This window comes from Nicotiana tabacum, chromosome 6 (assembly GCF_000715075.1).
Source record: "Nicotiana tabacum cultivar K326 chromosome 6, ASM71507v2, whole genome shotgun sequence".
In the NCBI taxonomy this organism is placed as follows: domain Eukaryota; kingdom Viridiplantae; phylum Streptophyta; class Magnoliopsida; order Solanales; family Solanaceae; genus Nicotiana; species Nicotiana tabacum.
This window is the reverse complement of record NC_134085.1, coordinates 57,197,762-57,215,054: the sequence shown is the minus strand read 5'-3', so window position 1 is coordinate 57,215,054 and position 17,293 is coordinate 57,197,762. Positions and strand designations below refer to the sequence as shown.

The 17,293-nt window shown below is 35.4% G+C and overlaps 1 protein-coding gene across 1 annotated transcript; it reads left to right on the top strand.

Annotated features, from left to right (window-relative positions):
• The first annotated feature begins 819 nt into the window (after window positions 1–819).
• LOC142181830 (uncharacterized) lies at window positions 820–4,306 on the top strand. Its single transcript, XM_075255407.1, has 6 exons — window positions 820–844; window positions 1,292–1,636; window positions 1,995–2,374; window positions 2,416–2,774; window positions 2,878–3,006; window positions 3,121–4,306. Exons 1-6 carry the CDS (start codon window positions 820–822, stop codon window positions 4,304–4,306), a joined length of 2,424 nt encoding a protein of 807 aa, XP_075111508.1.
• Window positions 4,307–17,293: the final 12,987 nt, after the last annotated feature.

Here is a 17,293-nt window from a genome sequence, read left to right as displayed (position 1 = left end):
TCATTTTATTAAACAAGAACATATTCTTCTCGTTTGATCTACAAAAAAGAAAAAAAACAAAAGAAAAAAAGAGAAAATGAACAAGACGCAGAAAATGAAAAAAACATTACCCGTAAAAGAAATAGACGTGAAAAGATACTAGGAAATAGAAAGTTGATCTAGTCACCTTTCTCTCGGCGCACGTTAAGTGCTTTAACCTGCGCCTCGTCGGAAAATGGGAGGAAGAGGACGAGTAAGGAAAAACACTAGCAAATTCATGGATATCAGCATTAAGGAACAAGGAAAGCAATCAGGAAAAGCTAAAGAGAAAGTGAACGAAGAAGATGACCCAAATATAGAAAGTGATAGTGAAATGAACTGGCCAGATCTGAGCACCGCTCAGCTGAAATTGGAAACACCGGAGAAGACAGTGACCAGAGTGACACCAATGATAAACTCTGGCGCAAAAAACACAGATGCAGGGAAGATCGGAGCTGAAGAGGCAAGTTCGAACAAAAATCCAAGCAATGGAATAGTAAATTCAAAGGTAACCATGGAACAGAGTAACAAAGCACAAGGAAATGAGAAGGGTATGCAGGAGAAGCAAACGCAGGGAGCTGGGGGAAGATCGTGGGCTAGATTGTTTAATGAGAATAAACTAGCTGCTAAAGGAATGAATCTCTCATATATTCCACCAGTGGTATAAGACGGTGAGGTAGTGGTACAATTGTTGGAAGATGACATAGAGGAAGAGCAACAGAAATGGAGTAGAGCATTAATTTTATATGTTGTGGTAAACACCCCAACAATTGGAGCAGTTGAGCGATGTATAGCTCAACAATGGGGGAAAATCAGGAAGCCAAAGGTATTGTTCCATAGCGATGGCTATTTCATTGTATTGATGCATAGTATTGAAGAAAGGGATGATGTTATGATGAATGGACCATACACAATGAATAATAGACCAATTATCATTAGGCAATAGAAGGAGGGGCTTGATTTTGAGGATGAAATCCTCAGAACTATCCCACTATGGGTGAAATTTACTAAATTGCCACTTAGTTACTGGAGTAATAAGGCTCTAAGCAAGATTGGGAGTGGGCTAGGTAAACCTCTATATGCTGATGCATGTACAACTATGACTGATAGAGTTGTATATGCAAGAGTCCTAATTGAGATGGATATTACTAGGCCTTTACCAGGATCAATAAAACTATGTGACCCTACTGGGAAGAAGATTGATCAGATTGTGCAATATGATTGGAAGCCACAATACTGCCAAGAATATTGTCAACTTGGCCACTCATGTAAGGAGCAACAGAAACTAATGAAGAGGGACATCAGAGGATAAATAATCAGAAGCCCAAGCAGGAATGGAAAATTGTAAGGAAGCTTGATCCAAAGGTGGATAGGATAGATAGACAAAGAAGGTTCAAAGAGCAGCTTGAAATAGAAGAAGAATTAGCACCAAAACAGCAAGATGATGGTAATCAATGGCAGATTGCTAGTGGAAGGTCTGCATCAAAAAAACAAATGGGAGCCAAAGGGGGAGAGGAAGTCAACATAGGCAATGCATTTAAAATACTTGTTGACACTGCCCAGAAAATGATGTTATTCTCTGAAGAACAAGAGATGAGAAGCAGGAGGAGCAAAAAAGGTAGTGAAGATAATCCCAAAACAACAAATATAGTATGACGAACATTATAACATGGAATGTAAGGGTCATGAATAAGGTGTATAAGCAAAAACTACTAAAAAGTTCTGAAAGGAGAATAATGTAGCAATGATAGGAGTTCTGGAAAATAGAGTTAAAGAAAGTAAAGTTGATACAATAATGAGGAAAATATTTAGAGACTGGAAGTGGACAACAAATTATGAAGTAGCACCAGGTGGGAGAATCTGGATTGTCTGAGATCAGGCAAGAGTGGAGTTTGAAGTCAAACAAGTGCATGATCAATACATAGCAGGGCAGATAACTATAAGGCAATGTAACAGTAACTTTTTGTTTGTTGCAGTATATGGTAAACATAACATCCAAGATAGGAAGAGTATGTGGAATGAGCTCAAGGGGATAATGAATGGAGTAAAGTGGACAAGTGTTCTAACAGGGGATTTCAATAGTATAATGTCCATTGAAGATAGAGTACAAGGTAACCCAGTACAAGATGTGGAAGTGAGAGACTTTAAAATTTTTGTAGAGGAGGCTGGATTGTCTGAAATGAGAACAATAAGGAGATACTACACATGGACAAATAACACAGTGCACAGTAGAATTGATAGAATCTTAGTCAATGTAGAATGGATACAAAAGTGGCCTCAAATGGAGAGGATCATCAAACCTGAATTTTCTGTTCACTGCCCATTGATGAAAACTATGGCTGAAGATATTGTACAGGTAAAGAGACCTTTCAAGTTTTCTGCCTAGCAAACCACCAGAAGTTTGAGGAAATAGTGAAGCACTGCTGGAGGAAGGAACATAGGGGCAACAAGATGCAAAAAGTTTGGTACAAGCTTAAAGCAATGAAAGGTGAACTGAAGAAGTTAAACAATCAGGAATACATGAGTGTGGGGGATAAAATAAAAGAAGCGAAAAACAAACTGACACAGCTACAACAAAGTATGCAATCTCCAAAGAATAGTAGTGCAGTCATTGATGAAGAAAAGATGACTAAAATGGAGTTGGCTAAATGGATGGAAGTAGAGGAAAGCATACTGAAACAAAAGGCTAGAGTCAAGTGGCTAAAAGAGGGGGATTCCAACACATCATATTTTCATGCTTGTGTGAAAACAAACAGGCAAGGAATCATATTGGAAGACTTACAAATAATGAAGGGCACATACTGCATAACACAAAGGAGGTTGAAGAGGAAATCCTATAGTTTTATAAAACATTACTAGGTACAGCAGCATCTGCTTTACCAGTAGTGAATCCAGATATAATAAGGAATGGGAATATGCTGAGCAGGGAACAACAATTGCAGATAATAAAGCCAGTCACAAAGGGAGAAGTACTGATAGCTTTGAAGGGTATAGATGATAGCAAGGCACCAGGGTGTGATGGATATAATGACTATTTTTCAAGAAGACATAGATCATAACATGAGAGGATATCACATCAGCAGTACTGGAATTCTTTGAAAGCATAGATTTGTGCAAAGCCATAAACTGCACTACTATTACTTTGATCCCTAAAGTGAAGAACCCAACAAATATCAAGGAGTTTAGGCCTATTTCCTGCTGTACAGTGCTATATAAAATAATTTCCAAGATCTTAACAGCAAGATTACAGGAAGTCATGCCAGAATTAATAGACAAATGCCAAACTGCTTTTGTCCCTAGGAGAATGATAGTTGATAACATCATCATGAGCCATGAGCTGGTTAAAGGCTATGGAAGGAAAAACATATCACCAAGGTGTATGCTGAAAATCGATATGCAGAAAGCTTATGATTCTGTGGAGTGGATATATATAGAGCAAATGATGAAATTACTGGGATTCCCTAAAAAGTTTGTAAGGTGGATAATGAAATGCATCAGTACTGTGCACTATACAATAATCATCAATGAGCAACCAGCAAAACCTTTTGAAGCAAGGAGAGGGCTTAGGCAGGGTGACCCATTATCTCCTGTACTGTTTGTGATGGCAATGGAATACTTGAGCAGACTATTGAAAAACTTAAAGGGGAACAAAGAATTCAAGTACCACCCTAACTGTGCTAAAGTCAATCTAGTACACTTAGGTTTTGCGGATGATTTGTTACTTTTTTGCAGGGGAGATATACAATCAGTCAAGGAAATGCATCAACAATTCAAAACCTTTTCTGAGGCATCAGGACTAACTGCAAACCAAAACAAGAGATGCATATACTTTGGAGGAGTCGATCTTGTGAACCAAGGGAAGATTATGGATATACTGGGATATAACAAGGGAGAGTTACCTTTCAGATACTTAGGGGTACCTTTAAGCACAAAGAAGCTATCAATTATCCAATGTGAACCTTTGATTGACAGGATGCTGAACAAAATACAATGCTGGACAACAAAATTCCTGGCATATGTAGGGAGAGTTGTGCTTATAAAGAGTGTCTTGGCTGCAATTCAAAATTTCTGGGCTCAGATCTTTATATTGCCAAAGAAGATTGTGCAGTTCATTGAAACAATATGTAGAAGGTTTCTATGGTCAGGGAACACAGAGCCTACTAGGAAGGCATTGATAGTTTGGGAGAAACTGTGCTGTCCAAGAGTTACAGGTGGTTTGAACTTCACTAATGTGGAACTATGGAACAAAGTTTCCATTTGCAAATTATTATGGAACATATGCAAGTAGAAAGAAAAGTTATGGATACAATGGGTAAATGATTACTACATAAAAGGGAATACAATATGGAGTACAACACCAAAGAATGCATCTTGGGTCATTCAACAGATATTCAAGGCAAAGAAGTATTTTGAAAATGCTGGCTACACTGAACAAGAGGTGCAAAGGATAGATAGCTTCTCAATCAAACAAATGTATAAAGCCATGTAGGGGGAGTTTCAGAAGGTAAGTTGGAGGAAAGTAATATGCAATAACTATAAGCAGTCAAAATGGATATTCATATTGAGACTTGCAATTCTGGAAAGACTAGAAACAAAGAAAAGATTAGCAAGATGGGGAGTAAATATAGAGACCACATGTGCACTATGCCAACAAGGGATTGAAACAGTCCAGCATCTATTCTTTAAAAATGACAGGAACAATATGGCAACAGCTGCTACATTGGCAAGGAATACATAGAAAGAAGTTGAAATGGCAAAAAGAGCTGACATGGATACAAAGAGTAGCAAAAGGAAGAAGTGGAGGAGCAGCTCTATGCAGAATGACTCTAGCTGCTGCAGTTTACTATATATGGCAGGAAAGAAACAATGTCATTTTCAAACAGGAAAAGAAAACAACAACAAGCATAGTTAGGAAGATCATTCAGGAAATCCACTTAAGAGCCACCATGTTTCCTAGGTTACAAAGGACTATGACCAAAGCAAACTGGTACCCGGATACAATGGAACAGTGATAGTAGATAAGAAAGTAGGAAAGTAGAAGTGTAGAAAGACCCAAACTGGGGCTGCATGTCCAATGAGGTGTTTGTTCGTTTGATTCTTGTACATACTTTACTTGGTAAATAAAGTCAATTAATTACCAAAAAAGAAATAGATGTGAAAAGGCTTGAGACGATGCGTCATAGTGTTTATAATTAATGAGCAAGGTGCCATATGTAAAAGCAGATGTTGGCTGTCCAAAACAGTTTATAATGATGTGGGAATTGCGACAATTAGTCTTCAAAAGGGATTTGGACTCATTAAGGATAGAGGCGGCATAAGCTTTTCCTTTTTCGAGTATATGATCAAGTGATTAGAATAGATTCTTTTGATCCCCTTACGTGTCAGATTAACAGTGTTATCCGTGGGTCATTTTGGAGTCATTTAGCTAAAGATAGAAACTTGAAGGTTTTTGAGGAGTTTGACAGGAAGTGGACTTTTTGATATCGGGGTCGGAATCCAATTCTGGAAATTAGAGTAGGTCCGTAATGTCGAATGTGACTTGTGTGTAAAATTTGAGATCAATCAGACGTGATTTGTTAGGTTTCGACATCGAATGTAGACGTCTAAAGTTCTAAAGTTCATTAAGCTTGAATTGGGGTGCAATTCATGATTTCGATGTTGTTTGATGTGATTTGAGGCCTTGAGCATGTCCGTGTTATGTTATGGGACTAGTTTGTGTGATTGGACAGGGCCCCGGGGGCCTCAAGTGTGTTTCGGGGTGGTTTCGGATTATTTCAGGCTGTTTTGCAATAGCTGATGCTTGTGTCTAGTGTTGTTCTTCACGTTCGCGAGGATCCTCTCGCGTTCGCGAAAAAGGATTTGGCTTCAGGGACTCTGTTCTTCGCATTCGCGAATAGATCCTCGCGTTCGCGAAGAAGGAAATCTCTGTTGCATAGGTTTGACTTCGGAGGCTCATATCTTGCAATCTATAAGGAATTTGGAGATGATTCAATATGAAAGTTGTACCCCTTTGTGTCTAGTTTTCAAAAAAGTACACAATTTAGCATTTGGATTTGTGTACAACAAGTTATGGCTGATACACTATAGGCTGTCCGGGAAGATGAAGAAGAAATTTGTGCTGTACAGGGTTGACTTTGGCAGCTTATATCTCACAATCTATAAGGAATTGGGAGATGATAAAAACATGAAAGTTGTAGATCTTGGTGTATAATTTTAAAAACATTAAATCATTTATCATTTGGAGTTTTATACAAAAAGTTATGGCCATTATACTAGAGGGAATTGGAAAATAATATTTGGGAATTTTCTTCTTCGCGAACGCGATGGGGGTCTCGCGAACGCGAAGAAGAATCATCTGGGTAGTGTATAAGTGTAAAGTAATGGGTTTGGCTCATTTCATCTCATTTCCTCCATGGGAAATGACCTAGGAGAGATTTTCGAGCTCCATTTTCATCATCCATAGGTAAGTGATTCCCACCAATTGCAAGTTAATTACTTGGATTATATCTAGATTTTAAAATGAAAAATTATGTAAATTAGTAGAAATTTTGTGATTTTGAAGAAAACCTAGGAAATTTATATTCTTGGATTTTGACCAGGATTTTTGACATGAAATTGAGAGCCAATTATTTATTTGAGTTCGTGAGGTTGTGGATAAACTTTATCTTCGAAAATTTTTGGAATTCGGGCACGTGGGCCTGAGGGTGATTTTGTCAACATTTCGAGCAGAGATGGGATTTTATATAAATTGAATTGTTATGAGTATTAGGGTGTATTTTCATTGGTTTTGTTATACCCCATAAGTTTAATAATATTGGAAATCGTTATATATATATATATATATATATATATATATATATATATATATATATATATATATATATATATATATATATATATATATATATATATATATATATATATTGTATTTTGAGTGAACCTTTTTTTTTGTAAAGAAAAAAATAAATAAATATATAGTTTGAAATATATGATTTTGTATAGTTATGAATATTACTACTTTCGAATATGCTTTAAATTATACACATAATATGAGAAAGTTTATGAGATTTTCTTTATTATAAAGCTCCTATAGCAAAGGTTAACACCTTATTTATTTTAAAAAAATACCATTTAAAAAAATTATATTCTATCGATACCTTTTAAGGTTTGTAGCAAAATATTTAATTTTGGTTACCTCCTAACCCTAAGCCATTAAATACGCTAATCAGTTACACTATTTTCTTACGCTAATCAGTTACACTATTTTCTTTTTCTCTCTACTTTGATACATCTCATTCTCTTCTCCCATCTCATTAAATTTTTCGAAATCCTCCTCCTCCCACCGAATTTGTTTCTGCATTAAAATGGCTTTTCCAATTTTATACAGCGAGAGATGCTCCTTATGAGAAGTCAAGGACCAGTTTCAATCGAGATGTACAAATGTCAAGAAGCCATAGTCACGAACATACTCGAACAGCTGCTGAGAATAGACCTCCCTTGCTTACCTGACGAAACAAGAGTGCCAGATGCAATGCTACCGAAGATTGTTTTTGTGACTAGAAAGATGTGAATATAGTTTTTATTGCCAAACAAATCAGAGTGAAATTTCCACGAAGGCGGCGCGTTTTCACTACCGTCTTCCGTTGAACGACAGATTCTCCGAAAATTAGGGTTTATTTTTGAACAAAGACGATGGAGTTTGGGGCTGAGCAACTTGATTTTCTGTTAATATATTTCAATGTATTTTCATGTATTTATTGTATTCATTGTCTTTTTTTTCATTGTAATTCAATGTATCTCGTTGTATTTTATGTATTTCATTTTATTCACTGTCTTTTTTTCTCATTGTATTTTAATGTATCCCCATGTATTCTATGTATTTCATTGTATTCACTATCTCGCTATATGCCATGAATGTATTTATACATTTTTTAATTAATATAATTTATGTATCCAGATGTATTATATAATTTCTCTAAATATTGTTATGTTTTTGGGGTATTTTTCGGTTGAGAATCTTTTTTATAACTGAAAATATAAAATTTGTGTGTTATAATTGAGTTTGTTGAGTTATATTAGGAGTTTATTATGTTAATTGATTCACTTTCCGTTTTAAAAATAGTGTAATCCTCTATTTCACACCGTGAATACAGTCAAATATAATAATCTGTCCAGCTGTAATCCTATGTTTCACTCCATGAATACAGTTGAATACAGTCGAATACAACAACTGATTAGCTGGACTTTCCTGATTCACGCCTATTTTTGCTACTGTATTCATGAATACAATAGCTTAAATACATCAAATACATCTTATAACCACATAAAAGGTATCTATAATCCGTAATATAACAAATGGTATCTATAGATGACTAATTACTACTAAACGATAGTGCTTTATGAAAATTTCTTTTATTTTTTCCACAAGAAAAGAAGGTTATCTTTTTACCATTTTATGAATTAAGCGTACGGAAATTTGTACCCTTTTTATGAGATTAGAAAAATTATAAGTTGAGAAAATATATGTATTTTTACATAGATATTTTAATGAAATAATAGTGTATGTATTTATTTTATATGGTACCATAAACTATTAAGATTTTAATATTTTAATAGTAGTATTTTATGTAAGTCAAGAAAATTCTTAATTTTACTGGTAACTGATTAATTACCGGGTAACGAGACATTACCTAATTAACTAATAAGTTTGGATAATGATTAAAAATCTCTCTCCACGTGGCAATAAATAGAGAAACACTTGAATGACTTTCCTTTAGATAAGCCAACTAGTTGGCACATGGACAAATCTTAAGCCATTTTTTTATACGTAAGGAATGATTTTGGCCATTAAAAACATGAAGCCTAAAACCATTCTCTTTAGATTTCAACTCCAAAAACTCAAATTTCAATCTTTTTATACCCAAATTCACATGTCACTTTAGGGGGAAAAAGAAAGGGCAAATGAACATAAATTCCATGTGCTTATGGGGTGTTTGTAGCATGCACTGCTAGATTTTACGTGAGATTTGGGACTGAGGAGCTGTAATGAGGATTGGGTTTCAAATTCGAAGAATTCTTATTAAGTGTGAAGAGCTGATAATTAATTAAAGAGAATGAGAAATATGGCGAATGGGATATTACCGTTGTTTGCACGATGTCACTACTGTGTTAGTATTCGTAGCACTATTTGAAGGACACTTCAAACACATTATGTTTGAGCTTAAACGAGATGATTCTTGTCCTACTCATGTATGTTAAGGCCATTTCTTCTTTCTTTTGGCATGGTTCAAATTATACCGAAAAAACGAGCAAACACATAGTTTTCATAAGTTACTCTATTTATAGAAATATTAAGGGTGTCTATATTCTAGATTCCCCATGAAAATTATTATTATCTTCTGTTCATGGTTCTTAGAATAATACGAAGTTAAAAAAGTTTATCCGAAAAGAATATTGAGAATATTACATATTTTTTCATGCATTTCCCATTTATACATATGCATTGACCCATGACCAGATGGCGTTATATATGCGTATATATGTAAATATATGTATATGGAATATGGGAAAAGGTTACAACGTTATATACGCACCACCACCTGATCAGCTGGTATATGATGATGATGTTGCCCACAGTGGTTGAAATATGACTCAGACGGCGTTATATACGCGTATATATGTGTATATGGGATATGAAAAAATGTTACGACGTTATATACGCACCACACCTGATCAGCTGGTATACGATGATGATGTTGCCCACAGTGGCTGAAATATGACTCAGACAACGTTATATACGTATTTGTCACAAATATATACATGTATATATATATATATATATATATATATATATATATATATATATATGGGATATGAGAAAAGGTTATGGTGTTATATACACACCACCACCTGATCAGCTGGTATATGATGATGATATTACCCACAGTGGCTGAAATGATATGATGGAATGCCCTCAGAGGCTTGATGATGTTATGTACGTATAGACCTATGCATTACATGACATTTATACGCATATGCATGACATTATAAATATTTCATGATTTCCAGAGCTATTCAGACTTACAGGTATAGGTAATCAGTTTGACGAGCCCTCATAATAGATGAGATTGGCATTCAACGAAGGATCGGTAAGACTCCACCTTATTCGGAGTGCAGCCAAGTCTATGAGTCATCGTGTCAGAGTTTTACTATAGACTTATGGGTAGGACGGTACCCTGTCCCATTTTATGTCAAATAATCTTAGAGGCTTTGAAGACAAAGGTTCATTTTGTACAATATGTCAGAGGCCTTGCCGGCCCATATGTATTCATATTTTTAAGAATGATAATTTATTGATACAGTGTTGCCCACTTACAGTTATACATTATGAGTTGTGGCCATGTAGGCCCATGATAGTTACGAATGGAATGAGTTCAGCTAACTCGACCTACGTATGTTCAAGTTTTGGTCGAATGATCATGAGTTACAGAGTGGTTCACTCAGGCTAGTACGACACCGGGTGCCAGCCATGCCACTCAGGTTCGAGGCGTGACAGGTTTGTCCGTTATTTGGCTAGTTTTGGAGAGTTGGGGCATCAGTTTGAGTCGTCGGAAGGGGCTTGGAAGTCGGTTAGTGGACTTCGGAGCGAGGTAAATCTCCTTTCTAACCTTATAAGAGGGAATTGTTCCCATATGTGAAATAATTGGTTATGTGCTCCTATTTGTGGGGGCTACGTGCGCACGAGATGACGAGAGTCCGTGCGTAGCTACTATTATGTTTAAGTCCGGGTAGTCTAGGACCCAAAAGCATGCTATACCTGAAATATTTGTAATCTTATTGACAACTAAAATTTCCTAAATCATATCAAATTAGTAAAAGAATTTCTAAAAAGTGTTAAACCTCATTTTCTTAAATCGTTAAAAGAGAATTGACTTTTCCTTGAATAAATATTTCTTGATGAATTCTTAATTGATTGTTTGAATGTGTGTATCTATGAGTACCTGCGTCGCACGTATGATTCGCGAGCGGGGTAATAGATGCATCTATGGTTCGCATCATTCGACCTCAACATGATTTGCGCATGCTTGAGATTTACAAATCGATATTGCCTCCCTGGTCTGAGATAAATAGATAAATAATGGATTATGAATTTGAAGACTTCTAAATATAAAAAGGAATATTTACTTGTTTCTTGACTTACTTGAGTTTACTGCCGTTTTTAATAAATCCATGATTATTCGTATTATTAATATATTATTATTGGATCACTAGTAAATGTCGAAGTAGACCTCTCATCTCTACTTCTTCGAGGTTAGACATGATACTTAATGGGTACATGTTGTTTTTGTGCTCATACTACATTTGCTGTGCATTTTTGTTGCACATGTACATGTATGTCTAGTGGTCTAGTTGGGCGCAGCGACATGGTTAATACGGATACTTAGGTGAGCTGCACCTCTCGAGACGACCCGCAGCCAGCAGAGTCTCATTCAGAGTATTGTACTGTATTTTCTTTTCTGTCCAATTTGTATTCCGGACAGTTGTTGTATTACATTATTTCCTAGAAACTGCTCATGCACTTGTGACATCGGATTATGGGGTATTCTATTTTAACTTCTAAACATTCTTTTATTTATTTTATAAAGATTGTCTTTTACTAGCCAAATTGAAGGAAAATCGTAGTTTTCACAATTATTTAAACGAGAATTTAATTAAGTATTTATGGTTGGCTTGCCTGACAGCGATGTCCGGCGTTATCACGGCCCTTAGTTGATTTTGAGTCGTGACATATTATCTACACATATTATGCTATTCTGTTATCATAAAAGCGTTCTATTAGGATAAAATGAAAAGTCTAAAACTACATACTTTACAATTACTTTACAAATATCAGAGATACTATTTAAGAAAAAGGTGGCATAAAATAAAATCAAGGAGTACCACTCTTATACTGTCTAATATACTAAAAGACTCAGAGGATAAAAAAATGTGCTTTTTATTTTATTTTGGACAGTAATTTATTATTTCGATCTCATTATTGCTTATTCTAGCAAAATCACTCGTTAGAGCCATCATCAACCATTAGTTGTTAAGGCTTATTCTCAAAATCCTTATATTTATAGCTGTGACAATAGGGGCGTGATTTGGTAATATGTCAATTTGACCACTATTGGTAGATAAAATAATTTTTTTTACTTCTGAAATATATCAAACAATCCAATTACGGATCAGTAAGATTTAAGATCATTTGTTAAATTGCTCTTCATTTATAAGTTTATAGCCTTTATGGTAGCTTCAGCGGTATTACCTACCAAATAAAAGGTATGTTTAAGAAGATTATTCAAATCTCCGGAAAAAATCAGTTGAAATTCTCGAATTGCCTTGTATGTGCTAGACCATCATATTTTCCTAGAGAACCGGTACATACTTTTGCTAGGAAAAAAAATTGTGATAAAACATATCTTCTAGGTATGTATTGGATGTAGTAGTAAATCAATAGGAGAGTCTGTATTTAGCATTTGCGTAAGAGATTTTTATGGTAGTACACTATTAGTATAGTCCCAACACGTGTTTAATTGTCCATTTTAAATTGGACGGGTTATCAGGAGCTTCTCTAAAGGATTCTTTAACTTTGGAAGTAAACTTTTTCTGAAATGTGTCACCTCCAACGTTTTCCTTTTCTGATAGAGGCAGGAGATTGATCGGGTTAGTAGGCTCATTCCTACTTATAGATTTTCCCTGTAATTGGGAGTTAATAATGTCATGTAACCAACAACAACAACAGCTTAGTGAGTTCTTACGAAGTGGAGTTGGGAAAGGATAGAGTGTACGCAAATCTTATCCCGACTCCGGAGAGTAGAGATGTTGTTTCCGACGGACCCTCGCTCTGAAGAAGACAAAAAGATATATCAGTACCATCAATAGAATCATTTGTATAATAGCAACATCATAAGAACCAGAAAATAGATGAAAAACAATAACATAAATTAGTGAATAAGGCCCGATACTATGAAAAACAGAAGAATAGAGTGGACACAACAATAATCGCTAGTAGCTTAGGATAAAACCTTATAAGACCAACCTTCCACTAGGAACAAAGAAGCAGGAAAAAAAGAAGGAGAAGCAGCAGCAGCAATTTAAGGTTATAAAGCGAGGACTGGATACGTTTTAATTACTTTATTAGCAAAAACGAGATGACTATATTGATTTTCAAAAAAATTTGTGCAATAAGAAACAACTGCCTTGGATGAGAAGCATAAAAGCTAAGATGAAAGGCTCGTTGGCCATAAAAAAGAATTTCATATTTTTCCTGAACTTTTTTTTTTATATTTTTTTTCTAGAATTAGTGTTTGGTCACGAAAATTCTAAATCCAACTTGAAGTTGAATTTTGAAATTTTCCAGAATTCGAAAAATTCTAAAAAGCTATTTTTCACAATTTTCACTCCAAACCACTCACAAAAATTCAAAAATAACTCCATTTGTATTCACATTCAAACACAACTCCAATTTCCAAATATCATTTTCAACTTGAATTTGTTTTTTTACTTTTTTTCCGGAATTTCACAATTCTTATGTCCAAACGCCCACGAAGTCATCTAGAAGCATACAGGGTTGGGCTAGAGTATTAAGTACAGATTTGGACAAACCTAGTGGCGCTTATATATTGCGTAGATTCTATATTTTTATTAGCAAGTTCATTAAATATGTATAAATATTTAAGTACAAATTCAATAACTAAAACGAGCTATAAATTAGGTGACAAATTTATAATCCATAAATTTTAAATCATAACTCTACTTACATGTTTCTTGGATCAAATTCAATCTATCATCACAACTCAACAACACACCAGCAAAAGGAATATGAAAACTATCTAATTAGAAAAAGGCCTTGCCCACAAGATTACTAGTAGTTAATAACAAGTCAACCACAAAAGTGTTTCTTACTTTGGACCATGCAACTAATAACGGTCCTTTACTTTTCAAGAGAATATTTTCTCATTACTTAGCAAGTTGATTAATATAATTAATCAGATTATGCTTTTTGGTAAGCACTAAGCATTATGTTAGTTATAATGTACCTAAAGGAAGTAGGGAATTAATACGAATCTCATCCATGCTATTGGCCATATCCAAAGTCAAGATAAGAATCACCATCCAAAAATTTAACGGTCTCAAATATTTTGTGGTGGGAGCTTTAAATATATCTGTTTACCCGTAAAATGGTACAATTGAATTTATAGCATAGTTTATACACAAACGAATCAATTTGATCCAAAAATAATAAATAAATTAAATAAAATGTAAGACTTAGCATTGAAACCAAGATAAGACAACAAACAACTTGGTTCCATGAGCAAGGCTTCCGAAGATAGCAATAAGAATATTAGTACATAGAAAATAAAGTATTATTGAGCTTAGAATAATGTGTAGGATAAGTTTGTCAGATTTTTCGTGTCCTACCATGATTATTTAAATCATGATTTATAGTTACACCTAGGGAATAAGGTCCTAGGATCAAGCCCCTCTTAAATGACAATTATGGGAGCCATTGATAAATATATAACGACAAGCTAAGAATGCCAAAATTCTTTGTAACAGATTATGCACTTAATATTGAGGAATATTCTTCATTGAATATCATCGGGTGACGAATATTCTTTTTTCCTCGTTAGCAATGTTCTCTTTGGGGTCTACCAGGTGTCAATCGAAGTTTTTGTCCTTAGTCTTGGTTTCCACTCACTTTATCTTTTGTATGTCCCCGATTTCACGTATTGCTCTATTATTCGAGCATTTAATATAAACCAATCTTACCCTATACAGATAGTCCTCCTGCTTTCCAGTGGCACATCTTTGTGTCATCGGGAAATTGGTGAATATCCTTTTCTTGGCGGAAAATTCTTTGATCCCTTCTGAAAAGTTTCTGACGCTTGATTAGACGCACGTCTATCCGCATTTAATACCCAAACACGTGTCACTCCACGATTTAAAAATACTTTTACCAATTCTCGAGGTAATCATGTCTACGATTTTAACCGCCTATTTCTTTACTTATATGTCTCATTCTTCTTCTTTTACACTTCACAGTTCTACAAACTCTCTCAACTTCTTTGCATTTAACTTTTTCTTGCTTTCGCTTTTCTTTAATATTGTTCTTCGAAGAACCCTTGTTACTTTATGCTAATCATGGCTTTTTCTTCCAAGAACACATCTGTAAGGCCCCGTAAAATTTTTACTCAAAAACCCGAAGTCTCGTAGTGCCAAGTTAAGACTATGTTCGGACTTTTTGGATTGATCTGTGTATTAAAAAGTTAAGGAAAAATAATTTTCAGAAGAGCGCGTTTCAGCGGCCCATTATGCGGCCGCATAATAGTAACGCGGGCCGCATAGCTGTCGCAGAATGAGGCAGAATGTTGGCTAATTTTGAGGACAACTATGCGACCAATTATGCGATCGCATAATCGATATGCAGGCTGCATAGTCGTCGCATAACCTTCTTGGGATTTTTGCGAAGGGCAGTTCCGCGGTGTATTATACGATCGCAGAACACGTATGTGTACCACATATTAGTCGCATACCCGGGCAGAATATTCAAGTCTTGAGGGCTACTTTTGCGCTCCCTTTTGCGGGCCGCATATAGGTTATGCGATCGCATATGTGACCACAGATTGAGTCGGGGCTCCTATTTTCTAACTTTTAAAGCCCAACCCCATTTCGTTTAAAACACCCCATTAGACCCTCTAGTGCTATTCTCTACTACATTTAGAGTGAGAGAAAGAGTTCTAGAGGGAAAAAATGATCCTCACTAAGTCAATAGTCAATCCTTGCCCAAATCCTTGAAGATTATCAAGTAAAGTTGCTAAGCCTTCATCCTAAGAGGTAAGAACTTGTACCCTAACCTTTGATTTCGAAATTCATACAAGAATAGGTAATTAACAAGTGGGTTCATGGGTATAAGGATGGATTTTCTTGCATGCATGTGTGATAAAAGGGTATGGAAAAACTATGAGCTAAAAATGTAACAAATTGGGTGTAGGATGATAAAATCTCTCACCAAAAAGTTCCTAAAATCATAATGAACACTTAGTGCTTGATAATGTGCCCAAAGGAGCTAGAATCTTGATTATCCCTCTAATTCTTGGTTCAACATGTAATTCTCATGAAACAGATCGAAGTTGCTAGGAGTTCCGAAATTATTGTAAGAATTTTAAAAAAACTCAATTGAGGTATATATTGCTAAAACCCCCTCTTCTTAGAAATTGAGCTCCTTTAGTGTCCATGCAAATGTTGTAAGTTCTAAAATTTGATTGGTGTAGTGCTCGCTAATTGAAATGAATTGGAGTTGCAAGAATATATATGAAAGGCGCATCCCAATGTTTTCAATAGGCTATTTTTGGTAAATTAAGGATGTGTGAATAATGAGAACCATGTGCTAAAATGCTTAGATTTCAAGTGAAGTTTAAATTGAGATTGTTATGCCAAACTATGTGAAATCCTCTCTATACTTACAACTTGAATTGCTCTTGTATGTGTCTATTATCTTAAATTGCAAGGTTAATGTTGAAAGTGGAAATGATGTGAAACATGGGGGAAAAGAGTTTGAGTTATGAAATGTGGCCTAGTGCCAAGTATGATGTGATTGTGTCTCCAAGTGCCGATGAACTGATATATGTGAAATAAAGATTGAAATGAGATAATTGATGGAAAAGGAAAAATGTCTTGGTAAGACAGCCTAGCCGATCGGGCCATGATCGGACGCCATGCCACACACATGGTGGTATTGTGCTGATATTAAAACCAGAAAGTGAGAATGAAATTGTAACTGAGGTACATGTCTCAAATAAGGCAACCTAGCTGATCGGGTCGTGATTGGACTCCGCGCAAGAAAGTGGTGGTATTGTGAATGTTGATGCAACAATATGAAATGTCCCAACCTAAAGTTATGGAAATTTTGTGAAAGCTTTGTGAACCCTCTTATTTGATTATATGGTGATTGTTTAAAGCTTTTGTTAGTCCATATGATTTCTTTATTCTTATATGGTTGTTCTTTCTAATGAGATGGTATCTAGTTATACATACTAGTACTATTCCATGGTACTAACGTCCCTTTTGCCGGGGCGCTACATCTTTGAATGGATGTAGGTGGTTCCATAGCAGACAGTGCCGATCGTAGATAGCGGTGCATCCTTCTCTCGGCAGCCTTGATGAGCCCCCTTTTCTTCCGGGGGTTATGCACTGTATCTTTTGTTATAAATTACCACTTTTTGAGGTATAG

Excerpts from the sequence above, each read along its gene's own strand:
- LOC142181830 (XM_075255407.1), top strand. The coding sequence starts at position 820 with ATGGGGGAAAATCAGGAAGCCAAAG. Across the intron at positions 845-1,291 it reads GGAAAATCAGGAAGCCAAAG|GAGCAACAGAAACTAATGAA; the intron begins GTATTGTTCCAT and ends CACTCATGTAAG. Across the intron at positions 2,375-2,415 it reads TGGCTGAAGATATTGTACAG|AAGTTTGAGGAAATAGTGAA; the intron begins GTAAAGAGACCT and ends GCAAACCACCAG.